Source organism: Tamandua tetradactyla, chromosome 9 (genome assembly GCF_023851605.1).
Source record: "Tamandua tetradactyla isolate mTamTet1 chromosome 9, mTamTet1.pri, whole genome shotgun sequence".
Classification (NCBI taxonomy): domain Eukaryota; kingdom Metazoa; phylum Chordata; class Mammalia; order Pilosa; family Myrmecophagidae; genus Tamandua; species Tamandua tetradactyla.
The window spans coordinates 70,838,257-70,861,854 of NC_135335.1; the positions used below are offsets into that span (position 1 = coordinate 70,838,257).

General features: G+C 34.1%; 1 protein-coding gene across 2 annotated transcripts in view; it reads right to left on the reverse strand.

The window, feature by feature from the left end:
* The window catches only part of CDH12 (cadherin 12), a 368,770-nt gene that overhangs the window by 68,230 nt on the left and 276,942 nt on the right, over window positions 1-23,598 (reverse strand). For both annotated transcript variants that reach the window (XM_077115124.1, XM_077115123.1), the window contains one exon: window positions 17,426-17,679. In XM_077115124.1, coding sequence (XP_076971239.1) covers window positions 17,426-17,679 — 254 coding nt within the window. The remainder of the gene's footprint in view (window positions 1-17,425; window positions 17,680-23,598) is intronic.

The following is a 23,598-nucleotide window of genomic DNA, read 5'->3' on the forward strand; positions in this document are numbered from 1 at the left end:
GTTTTATGCATTAAGTGAATATATTAATGTGGCATTAATTCCCTTAATTGTTTTTTTCCCAGTTATTTCTTAGTTTTTTTCTCTAGATCTTACAGTATAAATCTTAACATCAAGATATACTTCAGACTCAATTCCACAGAGACAAAGTCACATAGAAATGTTACTCCGATATTGTCCTATGTTCTTTTCTCCAATAAATATATAGTAAATATATTAAATAAACATATAAATTAAAATCCATACAAAGTATTGTTATAATTATGACTTTATATCATTGCATGCCTATTAAAGAAGCTAAGAAAGAAATGTAGTTTGTCATAGTAACTTTCTTATTCACCGTTTCTGGTTCTCTTTTTTTCCCCATGGATTCGAGTTATTAGCTAGTTTCCATTTCCTTACTCTTGAACAGGTTTGCTCCCATCCACTTCTTTTGTGTTGTTCTTGTTGAACACATTGCATTTCTATTTATAGTACTAATGCTAGAATTGTATATATGGTTTATTTTTAAATAAACGAATAGAACAGATAATAAATATGAATTGTGCCAGTTTGAAAGTGTTGTGTGCCCCAGGAAAGCAATATCCTTTAATCCCGATTCAATAGTGTAGGGTGGAAACCATTTTGGCTAGACAATCTCCATGGAGATGTGACACTCCCAGTTGTGGCTGTGGCCTTTTGGTTAGAACCACGCGCTCATTCAGGGTGGGTCTTGATTAGTTTACTGTAGTCCTTTAAAAGAAGGAACATTTTAGAGAAATTCCAAAGCTGATGCAGACACTTGGAGAATATTGCTTCAGAGCTGACAGAGACAGAGTGCCAACAGAGAGAGCAGATGTCTAGACACGAATGTTTGGAGATGTAGAGCCCAGCAGACATGTGCCATGTGCCTTCCCATGAGATGCTAAGCAAGCCAGAATCCAGAATTGTGTCTCACAGGAGCTATGTGTAGACCCACAGCATTTAGAAAGGAAACTACTAGCATCAGAAGCTGGAAGCAATGGAACAGGGAACAAAGACCAACAGATGCCAGCCATGGACCTTCCCTGCTGACAGAGGTTTTCTGGATATCATCAGCCTTTCTTGAGTGAAGGTAACCTCATGTTGATGCCTTAATTTGGATATTGTCACAGTCTAGAACTGTGAAATTGTAACTATTAAATTCCCTTTTAAAAAGTCATTCTTCCCAGTTCCTGCTCATGAGAAAAAAAAAAAAAGAAAAGAGAAAGCCATTCTGTTTCTTGTATATTACATTCTGACAGCTTTAGCAAACTAATATATGAATATATACTCTCTCTTGTAATTATATAATTAACTTTACCAGTGCTCTTTGTTTATTGTGTGGATTCAAATTTTTATTTGGACTCACATGCTTTCAGCCTGAAGAAGTGACTTTAATATTTCATGTAAGCAAAGTTTGCAAGGCACAGATTATCTCAGTTTTGCTTGACTGGAAATGTCTTTATTTTAGGTGCATTTTCAAAAACATAGTTGGATATAAAATATTGGTCAATAGTTTGTTTTGTTATGTTTTGTTTCTTTCAGCACATTTCACATGACCTTGCATCACCTTCTGACCCCTACTTGTTTTTTATGAGTCTGCTGTTAATATTATCGGGTTTCTCTTGTTATGTGAGATGTTGTTTCCCTCTTGTCGTTTTCAAAGTTTTCTCTTTGATTTTGGCTTTTAGCATTGTTTCTATGATTTGTCTGGGTGTATATCTCTTTGTGTTTATCCTACTTAGAGATCATCGAGCTTGAATGTATTCATTGCTGTTTTTCATCAAATTGGGAAAGTTTCAGCCATTATTTCTTCTAATATTTTCCTGCTCTTCTTCTCTATTTCTGGCACTCTCATTATATGTTTCAATGACTTTAATGTTGTTCCATGTTCTTCTTAGGCTCTGTTAATTTCTCTTTATTTCTTTTCCTGTTTTTGGCTTCATAATCTCTACCAATCTGTTCAAGTTCATTGAATCTTTCTTGTACCATTTTAAATCTACTGTTGAGCCCATCTAGTGAATTTTTCAGTTTTCTTACCATATATTTCAAATCTAGAATATCTATTTGGTTCTTTTTTATAATATGGTATTTTGTTATAATCATCGTCTCTTTATTTGATGAGGCATTTACAAAATAGCTTCTACTTCTTTAAGTACAGTTCCCTTTAGTTTTTTGACGTATTTAAAATGTTTGTGGTGAAGTTTTCTGTTTAATTTTGGCATCTCTGTTCTCTCTCAACGATACTCTCTTTCATTTCTCAATGTGAATGAGTCATGCACTCCTCTTTCTTCACATCTTACAATTTTGCATTGAAAATCAGATATTAACTAAGATATAGCAAATCAGCATATTGATTTCCCTCATCTTTCCTGAAGCTTGTTAGGTGACTTAGCTAACTATATTAAAATGTCTATCTTTGCTACAGTGTGAAGTCTGTGATGTTACTCCTCAGAGGGAACAGCCTTTGGTATGGACACAATCTTCCTAGAATTACAGTGGTGTAGCAAGACTGCATTTAACTATCTTTTAACCTGATCTCTAGATTAAGCTGCCAGCCTCCCTTGATATCACACCTAACTGTTAGTTTCCACTAATTGGCAGTTGCTCCACATGCTTCAACACTGTATTGGAAAGCATAACTCACTCGATAATGTGGTTCATAAATTGTTAAGGTTAGTTTTTGAGGCCAGTATTTGAGGTTTGTTAAATTAACTTTCTTATTCACCATTTCTGTTTTTCTCTATTCTCTTTATTTGTTCCTATGGATTCAAGTTGCTACCTTGCTTCCTTACTCTAATATAGCTTTGTACCCACTCACTTCTTTTGTGTTGCTTCTTTCATGTTGCAAAAAAAAAAATAAAAAAAACTCCAAGGAGGGTTTTCTTATCTGTTCCTTTCACTGGTTGTCTCTCGAAAACTGATTGGCTTGTAACAGCTTGCTAATTCCAGCCTGCTTCTAATTGCATATAACCAAAATCCTGTTATTTTTGACCTAGACTTTGAACGTCCCACTGCTGTGTTTGAACTAAACTCATATCCTTTGGGGAGAGATGTGATCTCTTTCTTTAGACTGCCTCTCCTCCTGGGCAGATTTCCAGAGCCACTACTCTGGGCACTGGGCAGAGCACAGAGCTCTGGCCTTCATCTCCATGTATTAAGCCTCTCTCAGAAAGTTGTGGCAAGGGCAATTGGCCCCATATTCTCAGCCTGCTGCAACTTGGGTAGGATCTCTGCCCTATGAGTGGAGGCCTATGGATGGCGACAACCCCAACTTCTCCTCTGCATTCACCAGGATATAGCATCAACAATTTGGAGGTGAAAGAAATCACAAAGGCTGTTGGCCTCCTCCTCCCAGCGTTCTCTAGATCAGAGGAAATGAACCACTGTATATTACTTATAATACCCAGAGTGGCGCTCACATCAACTCAAGCTGCTGGAACCAAAGCAGGGGTACAGGTTGTAGCTCAAGTGCCACATACTCTCACTGTTCTTACTAAGTTCTAGCAGGTTTTCTTGAATAGATGTTTATTTGCTTGCTCAATAGTTTTAGGAAATTTCCCAGAGATTTAAACTGTTTTTATTATTGTTTTTAAAATTGTTTTCAGTAATTATGCTTCCATCACTAAGGAGCAGGTATGTGGAGCGCCTCATACTGTCATTCCTGAAATGGAACTTTCATTAGCTTTTGAAATTTCCTTCTGTTTCTCTTATTCAACCACAATGAATTGCAAACTATGCTTTATTTGTTTTGTTTTGTTTTTTATTTTTTTCTTTTGCTGCTTTACAATGAATGGTTTCTTCTTTGATAAATGTAATACTTATTTAGCTTTTGGCACATGTAACACAACTTGCATATTCTTTTGTGCATATGATTGTCTTTCTCACCCAAGACTTCTTACATTAGTTGAGGCAGAGACCTGCGGTATTCATCACTGTGCTGCCAAGGTCCTGGGATGTTGTTTTGAACATAGCATTTGTTAGTGAAATATTGTAATGAGTCCAATGCCCAGATTCTCTTCTGCTTATCTATATGATAGGTAAATATTTCTATTTCCAGAAAACATATTTAGGGTTTTTTAAATGCTTTCTTAATTAGGATGATCAACTTCTCCTGGTTTTGCTGGGACTCTCCCACTTTTAGCACTGGACCAAGTTCCAAGGAACTTCTCAGTCTGGGCAATGTCCAGACAGTTGGTCATTTTACAGTTATTATTTGTATCAGATGCTATAATTTATGAAGTTGAATTGAACAGAAATCTTACTCTGTACAAAGAAGCCCTACACAGGTCATGCTTCATTGTCATTTTAAGCTTTTCCAGAAACTTGTTTAATAATTTAAGAACTTAATGCCTTCATAAAATAATGTGTCTATCTCTTTGTTTTATATTTCCATATATCTATCAACCACCACCATTACTTTGCAAGTATTGTAGGCAATTTTATTTTAGTTAGTTCATTCTAACATTGACATGTAGCTTGTGATCCTTTAATTTATTACCAAAGAGACGCAATGAAATATAACAGGAAAAACACTAATTTTGTAGACAGAGAGAACAAGGATGATAAATGAATAACATCATTTACCTTTTTGTATTAGCTGAGGATTTTTCCACCTAATAACTATTTTTCTTGCCTTCTATAAAATTTGGAAAACAAAACATGCCTGTGTTGTTATAAATATTAAATATGTTGTCTGAAATGCAATTGAGTACATGGCATACTTATATCTATATATGGCCATATATCAATATTTATATATTTGGATCTCTTACCCTTTTCCTCTCTCTTTTTTCCCCATAGTATTAACCTTCTAAATTCAAAATTCTTCTCAATACACAAATATATGCTTTCTTTTAGGGCCAAGATGTGGCATTCACAGCTTTCAAATTAAAATACATTAATCACAAAAATCCCACACAAACCTCTGAATTACAAGCTAATAGCACAAATAGCCATGACCCATTTCACACAAAGATGCTTTATTTGGCTCTCATTGACTGTTTTCCAACATCCAGTTTTTAAATCTGGGACCCTGTGAAGTCCAGCATATCCTTTACTTTAGATGTTATCCTCCTAGGAAACTTAATCTCTGCTTCCTAAGCACTGCCAAAGCTTCTGTGAATGTGGTCTACTCAGCTTCCCACAGCTGGTTGAGACTACAAGATAGTAGTTCCAGGACTGGGTCCTGACATTTTTCTGATATCCTACCTTTATGAGACAAACTTGGAACATGATTAAGCCATGGATATGAGCCATGAAATGATACTGTCATTTTTTATTGTGATATCGTGTCTAGGCATTTTGAAGAAATGACCATGAAGAAACTGCCAGTGAAAACATACCTACTTCCAGAGAAGTTCTAAAATTTAGGTCCAGTCTCTCAGAGTGACCATTAGAAGTTCTGCTTTGGATTTGTGGCAGACCACTTTCAATCAAAGGGTACAATGATAACTAAAGTGCCACTTATCACAATAGAATAATATGCATTTTCAAAGTTGGCTTCACTCACTAGCTTAAAATGAGTAAAAGTCTTAGATACAGAATATATATTAGTCATCTCTTACTTATTGGTGAGTAGATGAGATTTTGATGAAAAATAGCTATTTATGATCTCTATACAATGAAACAAATCTTCAGTTCACCCAAGTATGCCCCGTGACTGCTGCTGAGGATCCTTTTTAACAACTGAACAGAAATAAAAAAATTAAAGCATTAACCTCATCTGTACAGCCCATTTGATATACTGCAATTTTATTACTTTTCTGTAAATGAGTTTTGCAGAAATTCCTAAAAAGTTTTATTCTCTTCATTAGGTAAGCATTCTGCTTAAAATTATTTCTTCCAATTTGCTTAACAACTTTCTCAGAGATAATGGAAAAAATAACTTTAGCTGAGAATGCCACATGTCTTAATTTTCAAGCAGGTTTTATAAAAATTACTCGATGGTATAGAGCTATTCTAAGTATATCCTTTAAGTAACACAAGTGAAGGAATAATTATTTGGGGTCAGGCAGGAAACATTATTTTGTTCAGGTAATAATAATACCTCTATATCTCTTCATTCTGGTCTTCTCTGAGCTACTAACGATTTTGTTTTTATTTTTGTTTTGTTCTTGTGTCAGATAATTAAATAAAAATAAATTCAGTTCAATTTATTTAAACAAACATTTTACTGAGAACCTAAATCACCTACAATACAGATTGTGATTGCTTCATCAACAATCACAATTAGCTTTTCTTCTTAGGAAACCTCACATGTTGCTTTCAATCCTTACTAAATAGTCAAGTAATTAAATAGTAATTTCCTATTACTTGTTTCCATTTGTTAATTTACATCTCATCCTTCTACTTCTTATATATATAAACTTGAATTTTAGAGAGTGCAGATCGATTTTATGCTCTGTTTCATATGTTTGATGAGAAAATAAGCACTTTATCAAAATATAATAATTTAAATATAAACATCATGCTTTCATCTCTCAATTTTCCATTTGGAGACTTGCAATATGACTAAAATCGCTCTCTAAAGCCAGAGAATACTCCATGATGTATGTGGTGGCTTGGAGCTGTTTCTAGAAAAACATGTTCTAAATTTTATACTAAGAACCCATTATTTATAGGATTTTTTTGATTAGGTGACTTCAGTTAAGGTATGGCCCAACTGAATAAGGATGAGTTTTAATCTTATTACTGAAGGCATTATGGTGAAGGCCACAGGGAGAGAAGCCAGGAAAGCAGCAAGAGTTGGAAGCTAATGGAACTCAGAAGAAAAGCCAGGAGAGACCACTTTGGGTCTTGACATGCTGACAGAAAAGCCAAGGGCCAAGTATTGCCAGCTGCCAGCCTTAGAATGTGGCAGCGTTCTGGGAGAAAGTATCACCTTGATGCTTTGATTTTGAACTTTCCTAGCCTCAAAACTGTGAGCCGATAAATTCCCATTGTTTAAGAAAATCCATTGTGTGGTAGTTGCTTTAGCATCTAGGAAAGTAAAACAATATATTTCTGATTAAAACAATAATTGTTATATTTTATTTACCTCCAAGATGCTTAAGCTTTCCTCATTCATTAAAAGCAGTCTCAAAAATTCAACTTTGTTTCCTCTGACATATATGGATGTCAACTTACAAACTCCCTTTTACTCTGCCATTCTTTTGACTCCTGTAGCCCATGTATTTTGTCTTTGAATATTTTCAGGGTAAAAACGATTTTAACTTTAACATAATTTTATCTGTCTACAAAGCTATATATCTGACTTTAATTTATTGTGCAGATGCTTTGAAGCAGCTTGTTCTAATGAAGAGAAAATGAAGTTTAAAATCAAACAATCTTAATTAAATTTGGGCTCTGACATTTAATAGTTTTATATTAAACATTCAGAGTCTCAGTTTTGTCACATATTAAAAAAATACTGGCAGTAATATCTGACTAAAACAGTAAAGAATGTGCTCAATAAATGTGGAGGATGTGGACGTTGTCTTCCAGAAAGTATCACGTGGTCTAGGACTTTGGAAGCCCTCCCTTGATTTTGGATCTTGGACCTGTGTTTGAATTACTTCTTTCCTTTATGTCAGAAAATTCTGTGAATTTCCTGATCCATGAAATGTAACTCTTGCCTTGGCACATGTTCTTCCCCATGACCTTTCTAAATCCCTCAAAGCAGAATTAACTGATTTCTTATTTGAAAATGTAGCTTCATATTCCTTATAACTTATATCTTTTAATTGGAGTTAACGGTTTTTCTCAAATGAAAATGGCAAAACAGTTGTATTTTGTTTCTATGATGCAAACTTTATTATACAGTAAGGATTCATTATTGATTATATTTGTCTATCCATAACATCTTGTACTTATATGTATTTAATTATTTTATATATCTGATTATTTATTTTATTTATCTAATTGTTCTTATTAATAATGATCTACTCACATGTAAAGTATGTTCTTTTTTATATCTTTAAGTATTCAAATATAGTTATTTTTACATCTTTATCAGATAATTATATTTATTCACTTGAAATGAATGAAAAATCTGCTTTTCCAAGATCATAGTTGGATTTATATACTGTCCCTAGTGGCCTCAGCCAAACGGCTTGGATGACAGATGCCATTTTAATAATAATTGTCTAGCATCTGACCGAAAAACAGTTATCTTATTTGGGGAAAAAAAAAAAACGTTGTTTTCCTTCTTTCTGCCTAACAAAGCTTGTATATCCCGCCTGTGATTTGTCTACTCTTTAGTTCATTTGAATTTTCTGAAAATTATATTCTCTTAACTCATTGAATGATCTGACGCATTCAGTGAATGATCTGAAGCATTCAATATCAACTGGGTCCATCTGGCTGCTTTTACATTGATCATTGATTATTTCAGTAGTTTCTAAGGAAAGAGTCTCAGATCTGTTTATCATATATTTAAAAGAATTAATCTGTAAAAAATCATAAGAACATATAAATTTTTAAAAATGTGGAAAAAAGAATGTTTTCTAAAAACAATTTAAGAACTTATAGAAAAGGGAAAGAGCTAAGGAATTTGCACATAATCAGGGCACTCCCTTAGCTCTTCAAAGTAAAGCAAAAACTGGGATCTCTCAAAAGAAAAAAAAGTTAAAAGTTCAGATCAGTCATATAGAATATATAGACCTAGCTATTCTCTCATCTTATGAATTATATGGAGCGTAAAAGGACAATCTCAGAAGTGTTAGCATTCTAACTAGCAGTAATCATTGAAATTCCCTTCAATGTATAGCTACAATAATATGAAGTTATTAAAAACTGCATCATTGGCTACTTAGTTCCAATATTCATAAAAAATAGATCAATATCACAAATCCTTTAAACTTGGTCAATAAAGTTTTACTTGAGTTTAAATATTATAAGAGCTTTTCGTTTCTCCGGAAAAATAAAAGAACTTGATCTCAAATAAAAAAGTTCTTTTTTTCCACACATACGAAAACCAAAGCCATGCTAATAAAACAACTATGTATCTTAATTTTTGTATGTCTAGGCTGACCAATGTTAATAATATCATTGTTCCATTTAACATATTCCAGATATAGTTAAAATTGTAATCATTTAAACATATGCAAAGTGCTAAGAATAATTCCAGGTAGGTCACATGTTTATATTTAAAGCATCAAATATTGGCCATTTTAACTACCTTGTGTTGACATTCTAGCCATTTTCTTTAATAAACTACTATGAAATTTTATTGCTATTTCCAACAATTTTAGCATTACAAAACAACTCAAAAATAGGTTAAATATTTCAGTTAAAACTTAAGTAGCAGAGATATTAGTAGTGTAACCATTGGAATCTGGATGCTTTCGACATTTCTAATAGGCATTAAGTGTTATTTCATTGTAATTTTGATTTACATTTCCCTAATAGCTAGTGATATTGAGCAACTTTTCATGTCCTTTTTAGTCATTTGCATTAATTCTTTGGAAAAATATCTACTCAATACTTTTGCCCATTTGTTAATTTTTTTTTTGTTTTTTTATTGTTGAGCTGTAGGATAATCATGAAGCAGGTATATGTTTGTGTGCTTCATGCTGTCAGTCAATTCCCTGAGAACCTGGTCAATTATTCTTTTTTTTTTTCTCTACTTTTCTGTTTATGAAATTTCAATTGTCTTCTCATAAAGTTCACTGATACTTTCTTCTGCCTTTTCATATCTGTTGTTGTATGTCTCTAAGATATTTTTAATCCTTTCTCTTATACCTTTCATTCCCATACGTTTTGTTATGTTTCCTTCATATTTTCAAATTCTTCTTTGTGCACCCATTGTCTTCTTAATTCCTTTATTTATTTAACAATATTTAACTTCATTTAACAATATTTAACTTCATTTCCTTGAATTGATTCAAAAGGATTTTTGGAATATCTTTAATTAATTTTTTAAAAATTCCATTTATCCTCCAAAGTTCTAATTTGGTTCTTTGGGCCATATCTTCCAATTTCTTAGTATAGCATGCAATTTATTGCTGATGTCTAAGCATCAGATTATCTTGCTGGGTTTACTCTGGGGATTGTTTCTTTCTCTTGTCTAGGGTTTTATTATTGATTGGCTTTAAGTTAAGTCTTCTTTGACACTTGGTTCAACCTGTTCTAGATCTTTAGAATTGCCTGTGTTTGATGAGATTTTTTCCACTGCACTTTATCTTCTTGTCCTGGGTATGAAACACAATTTTCAAGACTACTATTTGTGCAATTGTTTCACCCCCAGGGAAGAGCTTCCTTTCCTCTGCTCCTTCTTCAGGAATCTTGGTCTGTTCTGTTTGCTTTGGTTTTGTCTCTCTCTCTCTATTTTTTTTTTTTCTTTTCCTTTTATTACCTCTGGCTCCGGCTGTTTTTGCCTTGAGGGTGCAATCTGGCAGGAGGGTCACCTGGGAGAGGACTTTCCTAGTCAATATTTCCCAGTCAAAATAAGGCCAGGGATCTACAACCGAGGCACAAATCCCAAATGGCCCTGGTGAATGAGTCAGGAAAGATGCCAAAAAACATTTTTGACCCATCTCTGAAGCTGTGCTTTCCTGGCCTGCCCAGAAGATGGTGTTCTTCAGTAAACTTTTCCCCTCAGCCCTACACAGGCTACTGTTGGAGGTGGGGTTGAAATATTAGGGTGCTCATCCTTATCTTATTGGGATGAAAGAGCTGGGACCCATGATCTTAGCTCACCAATCAAGAGCCATGATCAGTATTCAGCACTGGCTCCCCTGGTCTTAGGAAATAGGGCCTCCACATCCCTGTCCATCTGCAGGAGTCATGTAGGTGCCAGACCCCAAGTGGCTGGTATCTAGGGTGGAAGGTAGGTGCCATTAGTCACAGCTTAGCAATTTACTCACAGTTTTTTTTACTGCAGTGTCTCAGCCTCTTTACCTTGTTCTTCCTCGTTTGCTATATAATGTTCTCTTAGGCTCCATAGCCTCAGAAGAGTTGTTTCAGACAGGTTCTGCCTGCCCACTAGCTGTTTTCGGAGGAGGAGTGAGCACTGCAGCCCCCTACTCTTCCATCTTCTATAATACCACTATAAGTTGATGGTAAATTGCCACTGATGTCAATAATAGTAAATTTGTCCATCTTGATACATGCTCTTTGTAATAGGCTCTTTCTAGTGATTGCTAATTACCTTGTTATTTGAGCAGGTATAGCAAAATGACTTTTTTTTTTTTCACAAGAGGATTTCTCTCTAGTAAGTTAAATTCTCCAATAATTTCTGGAATGAGTTATTCTTATTTATTCATTTAGTGTAAAATTGGAGGAAATGCTTTTCTTCCCAATGCAGACAAAAGAAGCAGGATATGATAGCAAAGGTTATTGCTTTACTTTAATATTGTCAACTACAGATGGTTTTTCATTATAACAGGGGGATTCCATTGGACCAATAACTTGGTAAGGCCATGTATGAAGTTTACATAATCAATAAACTCAATATATGCTAATATGCTATATATTCTCATGGAGAGTAATTTCTGTTGATTTGCAAGCAATGGCTACCCAAGTAAATCAAGAAGAGATTACAGACATGAATATCAAGTCATTGGTAAATTTTCAAAAGCATAACTAGCATTGAAAATTGTGAAGATGAGGTTTACTAAAAATCTTTGCTTTTGTCCCCTCAATTCCATTCCCTCTATCTAAAATTGTTGCTGTCACCCCTCTTTTCCCTCTTCTCCATCCCAATTTTTTTTATCATTTTAAGAATCAGCACCATATTTATACTTCCTTGTATATTCAAGCATCATCTCTTCCATAATGTCTTATTTTTCATGCCTTCCATCGTCATTAAAGTTCCAGTATTGAACCTTATCATGGAAATTACCTCTTTTTCACTTATTGCATATATATTCATGTACTTTTTAACAACCATCCTCAAAATGTATACAGTGAAAAGACATTTGAAATTTGGAGCTATATTACTTGTTCTCTCATATGTCAAGTGCAATATTAATCTTATTTTCAGTAATTCTTTTGATGTAAAATATTTATAGTCACACAGAATGCAATATATTGATAAACATAGTATGTTGATATAAGTGGAGTTGTGCTTGTGCATTTTTCCAAATCTATTGAATGGAGATCTGTATTTAAATATACAGATATAATGAGGTCATTCTGTTTTATTAAGGATATGTAGACCTTGGAGTTTAGTTATAACCTTTAATCTTGATGGGGTTTAATCTGTTCTTTTTCATAACAAAATGTAGTCAAGCAATTGCTTTTTTTTTTTTTTTTGGTAAAGTTGAATTCTCAAGCCCTTAACTTCTATAAATGGAGACAATGGAACCATCAGTACATTTGCAACTAGACTTCTGGCAAAAACACCACTTCAGCAAAATAATTCTCCTGAGCTTCCTAAACACTAAGTATAGCACATTTGTGTAAAAGTCAAATAGGGCAAACTTCCCAGATACTAATACTTATAGCTATTCCTGCATTTTCTAAAGTCTACATCTCTCTTTTATGACTTTGCTTTTCCAGAAGTTTCTTTGAAATATTGCATAGTATGAAACCATGTCTGCTTTTTTCTGTCCATGTCTACCAATTTATATACAATATCTCTATTCTATTTTTCATTATAATTTTTTTTTCAGATTTTTTTATGCACTTATGTTCCCTGCATGCTTTCAAGTGATCTAAGAATTTGTGATATATATTTTAGTAGTATTTAGTCATAGCTATTGTTGAAAGACATCTGTTATCTCCACTGAAAATTAATAAGTAATTCATGAAAGATTGTTCCTGGTAAAGAGACTAACACGCTATTTTTTTTAATGTAAGCTTTAAAAATACCATTTTATGTAGAGTCCTGTTCCCTGTTTTACATTACTCTAAGTGATCTTTTGTATTAGAGTTTCCATTTGTCTGCAGAGAACATATTTTATTTGCTCTGTTCTGTTTTCATAAAACATATTGCAGATTAAGATAGTTATTAGAAGACATTTCTTGTCAATAAGACTATATTCAATATTCATTAAGATAAAACAGTTCATCTTTGAGCACTGCTTATCTTATCTCCTACCTATAGCATTCACATGGGTTTTAAATGCAATGCATATCTTTTTAGGATCATCAAAGAGCAGCAAATACCTGATTATGTACACAAGCTATAGGGTTTCTATCTGTAAAAAAACAAATGCAATAATTTTTGTAGTGGTTCCTATTAGTTAATTACTAGGGATAATCTTGAGTAAACATTTCTGAAGTGAGTTAAGAATGGAGACTCATAGTTTCTCAAATATTTATTCAAGATTTCTAAAGAAAATATTTAACTGTTCTGATTTTTCTTCATGCTGACAAATTTATAAATGAATGCTATGTTCTTTCACTGGGTTGTGCTGAAACTAGTACTATATAGATTAAATAACTCATTCAACAAGTGTTCCTCAACTACCCACTAAGAGCCAGGCAATAATTTAGGTGTTTGGGAACCTGTCAAAAAAAAATGATGTAGAAAAAATCCCTATCCTTGTGGAGTTTATATTCTTAGGGGAAACAAATCACATGAAAACCAAAAAAGGTATGAACGAAGCACTTACAGTATGCCAGGCGCTCCTCTAAAAGCACTTTACACCAAATACCTTATTTAATACTCACAAAAATCTTGCTAAACATGTGAAAAATAAAGAATGGGCATTTTTTAACCTTTTTATTTTTATTGCTGAATAAATCAATAATTGAAATAAATTGCATATATAACTAGAGGATGCCACTTGGCAAACTGGATGAAAGGCCTACCTTTCCTCGCCAATCCCTAAGAGCATTCTAGAATGAAGCTTGGTTTTTGCCCACATGGTAAGACAGCTGGTAAATTACTTGAGCTGAACATTGAGTATTTTGGCAGTCTCTTAATTCACAATGAAAAAAATCAATCCCAACTGATTATAGGAATTTGGAGAAAAAAATTGGTGAACAGACAAGCTTGGGATATAAGATCTTTTGATGTGAGGCACAGATAGATATTTTATTTTTTTAAATATTTATTAATTTATTTTAAATTACCTTCTATGTATGTTAGTTGATAATGATTTCCTATTTATTATTTATCTTAAATATATTTTCCCAGTTAAGTGTTGGGCCTTATTGGAAAGATCATGAATCTATGGAGGGGAAAATGACAAATAAATGACTAAATTATCTGTTTAACACTATAATTTTGAATCATATTGCTAAGTTTATACCATAGAGTGGATTTTACTTTACATCATCATTCCCTTATCACCCAGCACTTCCTTACATGAAATAACTTTAAAATCAAATTGTTGGTTTTCACATTTTATACCATATAACTACATTTTATTTGAAAATTATTCAGAGAATAACTAAGAGTTTTGCGTGTTTGGAACTAAACAAATGTAGCAATATTGAGCAGAGTTAACCACAGAACTCTCTCTGTAATGCAGATCATTCATTCGCAAAACAAATGCCATTTTCCAATGTAAATCAAGAGTCAACTGCTTTCCCGTGGGCCATGGTGGCTCAGTGACAGAGTTCTCGCCTGCCATGCCAGAGACCCAGATTTGCTTCCCAGTGACTGTCCATTTAAATAAATAAATAAATAAATAAATAGTCAACTGTTTTAAATTTCAAGAGCTTGCGGTTATGAAAATCCCCTACCTCACTGGAGGAGGGTACATTCCTATTTGATTCATTACAACACATTTCTGTGGACTAGATCTAATAGACCCCACCTCAGAGAAAATACACTAGGAGAAAATTAGTGTATCAAGACCAAGGCTAGAAGAGTATGAAAAAAATAATCAAAAATTAGTTTGGGAATAAAACAAAAACTGAGAAGCCATATTTGCTAGGCAATACACCAAAGTGAACCTTTCTTTTGAGTTGGTTCAGTCCTTCATAATGGCACTGCTTTGCAGCTTTTTACTGTGTCACTGATGATAAAAAATACCCAGTGGTAAGGAATAATATGTTCCTAAATTAATACCTTGCACATTAACCTTGTGAAAAGTCATTTTAAGCAAAGGGAGTCAAAAACAAAATAAAGAAGTCATAACTAAATATGTTAGTTTTACATTTTTAAGCTTTTTTTTTCCACAACGTATTTTTTATTATCATTCTAAAATGAGCAAACATATGTTCAGAGAAAGAAAAAGTAATTCACAACCCTACATTTGCTCAAATGACATGATTCAAGATTATCTTTACTCCAAGGACTTGGAAGTAAGACAGGTTTCGTGTGTATTCAGAAACAGCTCTGTCTTTTGACAACCTCTTCTGGACATCTATTAGATTGACCTCTGACTACAGGCTTACTGAGGAGACAGCTACTCATTACAAATAAGAACAGGGATACCACTTTATTTCAACAACATAGTGCTCATCAGACCCTAGCTCCTGCGACATAAAAGAACAGGCTTGGAGTAGGAGCATATTTCTAAAATGTAGCCTTCCTTTGTTCCTCACATTAGGCTCTTGACCTTCATCATTTTCTTATATGTGGAAATTTGGAACTCTCACCTTACTTTTACCTGATGGTATTTTTTACTTACAGACACCCCTATTTTTTGGTTCTTAAGTATTGTATCAAAATTATCATATTTTTGACCCTGCTGTGATTTTATCAGTCTTCAAAACTAGAATTTGCCTTAAATTAAACTTTTCATATTCTCTACTGTGTTCCATGACGTCCTTATAATCTCCTCATTTATTGAAATGTAGAAGAGTTTTAATCCATGTTTATTTTCCTTTTTATTATTTTCTTTACTGCCTTCAATATTTCCTCCAAAATTGTTTATGTTCTTGAAATGAAGTTGAACTCTATTCACTTGGCAATTTCATTTCCACAATCATCAACAGCATACGCAGGGCTTTCAGAAGTTCAATGAATGATGACAGGTTAATGTAAAACAACTACCAATGAAGCAGACTTTTAAGAATACCCTAACAAATACTGGTCATAAACATAGTTTTCTGGAGTCAAATTGGAACTGAACCATTTTGTGACATGAATATGCAGAAAAATCCCTAGAATTCAATGAGTAAATTGGGCATCATTCTGCATGAAATGTAGGGAGTGCTAGGTAATTTGTATTTTCTTTCCTTTCCTAAGGCAGATGTGACTGTTAAGAATGCTCTTCTCGGGCGGGCCGCGGTGGCTCAGCGGGCAAAGTGCTTGCCTGCTATGCCGGAGGACCTCGGTTCGATTCCCGGCCCCAGCCCATGTAAAGAAAACGGAGAAACAAAATACAATAAAAAACAAGAAAATGTTTAAAAGATGTTTCCCTTTCTTCCTCTCTTCCTTCCTTCTATCCTTCCTTCCTTCTCTCTGTCTTTCCTTTAAAAAAAAAAAAAAGAATGCTCTTCTGATAACACACATACTTCAATAAGGAAAATGTTCATGCGCTTTTGGTGATGGATCCTGGTGAGTACAAAGCAGAGCAGAGTTAGTGGTAACCTGAAATTTAACTTTATACTGCTTACTGCATTGAGCTACCACTGAATTGCTGATGAATTTTGTTTTTACCTTTACTTGTCCTGGCATAACATCATAGGAGATATGAGTCTTTTTTTTGTTCTATGTCAATAGAGTATTTTTGCTTTAAAGGTCTACTTTGAATTTGTTTTGGTCTGGTGGTTGTACACCCTGAGGAGTGTAAGATTCGGAGCCAATCTCTTTACATCTTTCTCTTTTTTTGGTTTGACAAGCACATGGCAGAAAATTTAAGCATACAGGAAACTGCAAAATTGATCTTACAAAAGATATTATAAGATCAATGTATAAATGAGGAGAAAAAAATCCCACTATTACATTGTGGTATTAGTGAGGGGCATAGGTTTGAGAAGAAGAGAGAAAGAGAAAGAAAAAGAGAAAGAAAAAGAGAAAGAGAAAGGGCTGGTGGAGGGGATTTCTCCCTGTTTCATTGACTCCCTACCCAAGAGCCTAGAATCAGCAGGAGGTGGCACTTTGCAAAATTCAGACTATTGATAATTCCATTATTCATATCACAGGACTGACTCTACTATGCTTCCATCTACAATTTCCCCCGTGAATTAATGAACTGCAAATTGCAAATGGCAAAATCATATGCTTTTTCAAAATCTGTCTTTGGGTCAGGGGATGCAGAGATTTCAGAGAAATTGAAATATTTAATAAATGTCCATTATATGCCAGCACCGTGAAAAGCATCTTGATATATTGTCATTGTGCTGTTAAATACCTTTTATTGATGAAAAACTACGATTTGGCAGTATGAGTGGCATGCCCCACATCACATTGTTGGGAAACAGTGTGGCCGGGAATGATAATGGATTTTTTGTTCAAACCTTATGGTCTTTCCTCGATGCTTGTATTTATCATGTGAGGTTGTTCCATGGCTAAATCATTCGCGCAGGTATGTCTAGTGTTTTATTTTAATTTTTCTGATTCAGAAAAGGAAAAAAAAACCAAAACATTTCTTTTCCTTACCTAATGGCACTACTGCCCACATCGAGGTCCTGTGCGGTGACGGCACCGATGATGGTTCCCACGGGGGTGTCCTCGTAGACCTCCATGGTATACAGCGGCTTGCTGAACACGGGCGGCTCGTCCACGTCCAGCACGCTGACCTTCACCGTGGCCGTGTCTTTGAAGGGGCCCATGGAGTGAAACCGGTGGTCAAGGTGAAGGTTGGAGGCCTCCACTTTAAAGGTATACGCCTTCTTTGTTTCAAAATCTAGCGGCTACAGTGAGGACAAATCAAAAGCGAGGAGGTGCATTTACACAGAATGTGGCAGAAATGGAGAACGGTGCTTCAGAGAAATTTGTCAGTAACAATCGTCTGGGCTCAAGGCATAGATTTCACTGCCCTGTGTAATTCGTTTGTCAGGGAAGAACAAGGTAGACTTTTTAAGAAAGGAGTTACCCACAAAATGGGGTTTCTGCAGAAATGGGTAGAAATAATCAGTTGCGTACAGTAAAAGGACACCACACACCCGTGCTTGCACACATGCACAAGCATGCACACGCGCTAGGATTTATTCTCTTTTTTTTTGAGCAAAGCTAAAAGAGCAGAGGAATGCGAGGGAAGCATTTCTCTACTCTTATCCAATACTGACATCTGGTGGAAACCACACGATAGTGAAAAATAAATAAAATAAAAAACTAAGCTAAATTGAAATGGGATATTTGAACATGCTCTTTAGATCGCCCATGAAAATCTGTTAGAGCAGAATATGTTTTCTCTTAGATAACTTTTCTTGTGTTGACAATAATGCCGTTTTCTATGAAATACTGTTGAATGTCTAGATTGGCTGAAAATGATTTTGTGAGGATTTTGAAACGTGTAGAGTCATTATGAAATGTTGGGGTCCTTTTTGCTTCCAGTGTTGCATATATAATTAATGGGCACTGCACATGAAACTTCGGGATGTATTAACATGAATTAGGGCTTTAAAGGCATATGATCAAGAAGGCTGTGAATATTTGGAAGTCATTTCTTCTCATGAACACTGATTTTCAAATTTAGCATTGCCACTGCTTGCATTCACCTGGAGTGACTGACCGTTCAATTCTTATAGTCCCAAGAATTAAATACATTATATTTCAGAAATATGGTGTTGCTGTGGCATTTTGCTTAAATGATTACACTAAGGACAATGGTTCTGACTTTAAGGCACCAAAGAAAAAGAAAAGAACAGGAATTCACAATTAACATTGTGATTTTCTAGGGTCTTTAAATGCTTCAGTTTTCTAAAGTAATTCCCTTTAGTGCAATCCAATGACTTGCTAATTGCTGAGTCAACACAGCTGTTTCTTTGCCTCAGTGCACCTGGGGAAAATAAAGAAGGCATATTCTTCTCTTATGAGCATAAAACTGTTATTTTATGCATATCCTCTGGGCCTAAAAGAAGAAATGGAAAACAATCACTAGAAATCCTCAAAAACTTACAATTCCACAGAGTTTATTATAGCAATATGGTAACACCTCTTGAACTTGACACTATCTCACTATTTTTTTTTCATTCAGCAATATTTATTATAAATAAAATATATTTATTTTCCTATAATGATTACTTTTGTTTTATATAATTCATTATTATTTTATCCATTTTTTATATACTTTGTATTCACTGCTTTATTTCACTGTTGCTATATTATCACCGCATATCTGTTTATATATAAACTTGATCTTCAATTTGCTTTTCTTTCCTATTGGGAAGCATGAGTTATTTTAAAGCTGCTGTAAATAAATAGCACACACAATACAGCACAGTTAATTATAGTGTAATAATAGCTTATTATTATAAGTTATTCATGCATTATATGAATATAGAAATAATATCTAGGAAAACAGAGGGAATGGACCCAGAATGCTCCTGTTTTGATTAACCATTACTTTGACAGCTGCACTCTGATAAAGATGTTAGATTCAAGAAAAGACAAAGAATTGCCAGAAGGGGTTGTCAACGCATTATTCAGCAAAAATAAGAAAGCATTTCAATGATTGTGCATGATTATCTTGGAACAAAGACCAAGACAAGCTAAGCTGCACCTTTTCAAATATTTGAATGGTTATTCTGTTGAGGATCAGTTAGGCTTATTCTATAGGGCTCTGAGTGCCGAACTAGCAATAAGCTAAATTATTAAAAAGGACAATTTTGTGTCAGGAAAAGGAAGTAATAGCTGCAAAAGAACATTCAGAATTGAATTAATTAAAAAGATAATATTATTAGCCGATTTGGTGATCAGCGCTTGTATCTTTGGTAGGCCATATCATCTTGTTTAATTAAAGCTGTTTAAAGAAGTACTAATTTCCCCACCCCTGGATGTGTTCAAGAAAAGTGTGGTGCCTTTGGATATGTCTGGGAGAAACTGATGTATATGAAAGAAAAATTCACCAACTAATTCAAATGAAAGAACACATAAAACGTATTTTTCTGTTTTATAAACTGTAAATGCTCATAATATTAGGCAATATGATTTTTTGTATGATGGTGACCCCTAACTTCTAGGATAAGACTGTTCTAATTTGTAATTGGGGGGGTCTGTTTTCCTAGAAAGCAAATTGAATTGTTCATATTTATTTCTTTTTTTCTGCCAAGAATCAACTTCTGTCTTAGACTGTGTAGGTAGTCCCAATTGCTTCTCATTTCCCTCCCTACATTAACCTAGGCACTGAAATCCTTCTGATTATCTGTATAATTAATCAAGTTATTTTCTAGATATTATATTTCTAGATAATATAAAATGTTGAGTAGAAAAGAATTTTCTCTGATTGCTTATACATTACAGCTGTCTGGATGAACTTGACTCCCCATTGAAAAGTCCATTTCAAACCCATAGAAGAAAGATAAATTTAGAAACATTTTACACATGTTTTTGAGAAGATCAAACATAGCCTGCTTTTTAAGAACTTCTGACCTACCACAGTGTGTAATTATTGGGTAGTCAGGAAGTTATACAGTGAGCTGAAAGGACATATAAATATATGACTAAAAATTGATATCCTGGAGTGATCAAAGACTCTAGCAACTTGTAGGAGAAATGCCACAGTAATATCCTGGGTGGATTGCTTCTTTATGAACCTGGCCCATAGCAACTTCAATAAAAATAAAAAATAAAAAAAAAAAAAGCAGTGTAGCTCAGAAAGAGCAAAAATAAACCATCTGCTTTCTCACTGATTTTCTCAATCCATCTGACTGACTAACTTCTAAGTTTTCTGTGTGTTTGTTGTCTTTTGGGGTGGGGTTAGGTGAGGTGATGCTACCAAATGGACTCTTACTCTAACATGACAATGAACAAAAATTCTGGCATTTGAAATCAGAATAGAATAACCAGGAAGCAAGTTTTGGTTAGAAAGTGAATCATGTTCTATGATAGAATCCATTTTTAAGAAGCTGAGCTAATATAGTTCTTACACAATAAATAGGAATCTTTGTGGAATTCATATTTCAAGAAAAAGTCACATCGTAGGGAACCATAGAGAATAGAAATATGGCATATTTAAAAATTCCCCAGAGTATAATAGATGAAATTGGGCAAGATATCACCCTCTTATTCTATGTTTTCTTGCCACTTTCTCTGCTCTTACCTTGCTGAAATCCAGGTTGTGAAAAGCAATATAAAATGCTAAAAACAAAATGATTTCCTCATTTCACAGATAAGCTAAATAAGCACTTTTTGGCATCAAATCAAAGAGAATTATCTCCCTGGGTTCTTCCAGGCCTCTTCAAACTTCTAGATAATGTTGAGTAGAAATAGATAACTATAGTAAAAGATATTTGGGGACCTTTGGAAATGAGTAGCTGTGATAGGCAGAATTCTAAGATTCAAAGATTTCTGTCCAGAATATTCCACAGCCTGTATAATGCCCTCCCCTTGTGTGTGTGAGAGGGACCTGACAATTTAATGGGATATCATGCCTGCAGTTTTTTATTTCTAATGGAAAAATAAGGCATGCGGATATCATTAAGGTCCTTAATCAGCTGACATTGAGTTAATTGAAAGGAGTATTTTCTTTAAAGGACCTGACCTAACTAGGTGAGCTTTTCGAAGAAGAAGAATGAGATTGTCACTCTCCTGCTGACCTGGAAGAAGAAAGTTGTCTTGTTGTGAGAAAAGCTGCTGGGGGCAAACAGCTGAGGGTGGCCTGCAGCAACTGAGAGCAGGCTCTGACCAACAGTTAGCAAAAAAATAGGGTCTAGGCACTAACTGATATCCTCTTGGATTAGTATCTATCTATCTATCTATCTATCTATCTATCTATCTATCTATCTATCTATCTATCTATCTAATCTATCTACCTAATCTATCTATTTATCTATCTACCTAATGTCTCCACCATTCCAGTAAGAGTAAGCCCAAGTAGAAAGCATTGACCATAAACCCATACAAAACAGGTCAGCCTGTTTTCTCCCCTAAAGGCTATAATGGACTCTATTTGATCTTTCCTTTCCTGCCCCTCCCTTTGTCTTCTTGAAGTTACAGAAAATAAAATGAATTGTCTGCTTTCAAACCGTAACTTAGAAGAAAAAATAAAACAAAACAGAAGGCATAGGGTGGAAAGGAAGAAAAATAAATTTCAACTATAAATAATAAAAGCAAATACAAGTTTTTGCTCAGAGATGCCTGTGTTAATGCTAAATTAAAATAAATAAAATGGCAACTGTATATACTTAATACAGATGAAATGAAAGCAATATAGAATGTATCACACTGAGGGCAGTGGATTAGACATAACCCAATGAACAAAAGAATATTCCTTTGAGACATTGGTTATATTGAAGAAGATAATAAGAACACAAATAAAAGAAAACTAGAGATGAAAGGTCAAATGATAAAACAAGTTAATGAGAAGGAAGGGGAAATCAGAGGGTTAAAAAATCCAATTCCATACCACTATTACAGAATTAATAACTAAACAAGAAACCACTGAAATAAACATTACTCAAATAAAAATGCAAAAGAAAAAGACAAAATATATGAAATAAAAAATGATGAATACACAAAAAATTGGTGTGCCTGAAATAAAGAGCAAAATTGTTTTAATATGAAAAAATCAGGACCTTTTTCCCATGAAGAATTAAACCTGAGCATCACATTTCAGAGGAGGCAGGGTTTGAATGAAGTACTGCCAAGGATGGATAATGAAAGGTTGAAATTTAAGAATACATTAAAATAATTAGGAAAAGTTCATGTAGAAATTCAGGGTTAGAAAGCTAGGGACCCAGAAGGGGAGAGGTGGTCACATTAATAAAACCAACTAAATTCCAGAAGGAAATGGGATTATGTGGACAGTGTTCTAAGGGAAAACAAACATTGCTTTTAACCTAACCAAGTTTTTTTTTAACCATAAGGACAGGATAAGAGTATTCTTACATAAGTATGAATTCAGAGATTAAAGCACAACATTTGATGAGAATATCCAAACAAGGGATAATGTTTAAAAGAAGTAGGGAAGAGAGGAAAGGGAAAAGGAGAAAGAAGAAAAGGAAAAGGGCTCAGAAAGGGAGACATTTCTAGTCTATGGACTGATTGTGAGCAATGTTAATTTTATTTAGAGAAATAAAATGTATATATTTCTACCTTCAAATCTAAATGTTAATTTTTATTAACAATTTGGGTAGGTGAAGGAGAGGTAACTGAAATAATGCTAAGCTTCATCTTTGATGGCAGGATATTAATTAATAACATCTCAAATTAGGAGAGTTAAATAAAACGTAGTTCTGTTTTTGATATTGTGATTTTCATTTTTGTTCATATTTTACAACTATTTTACAAAAAATAGAAATATTCAGGAATATTTTTACATAGAAGAAGTATTTATCTGAAGTCTGGATTTCCTTCCATTTCTCATCAATGCTTTTCTCTGTTGAAATCAAATAGAATTAAATGTCATCTTCTTCATTATGATTTCACGCTCACTTTGGCTGGGGAGAGGACCGTGGATTTCTGGCTTAAAGAACTGGATAAAAGAAGGCTTTATGCAGAAAGGAGAAAATACGAGCAGGCCCACTTTTCTTGGGAGAATAGAAGGAATTCTGTTACGGACATTTTGAGTTTGAAGAGACTATGGAATACATGGTTAGAAATGACTATGAGGCAGTAGGACAATGAGCATTAGTTTTGTCGATTTGAGGCAAAGTTTTTATAAGGCTGTT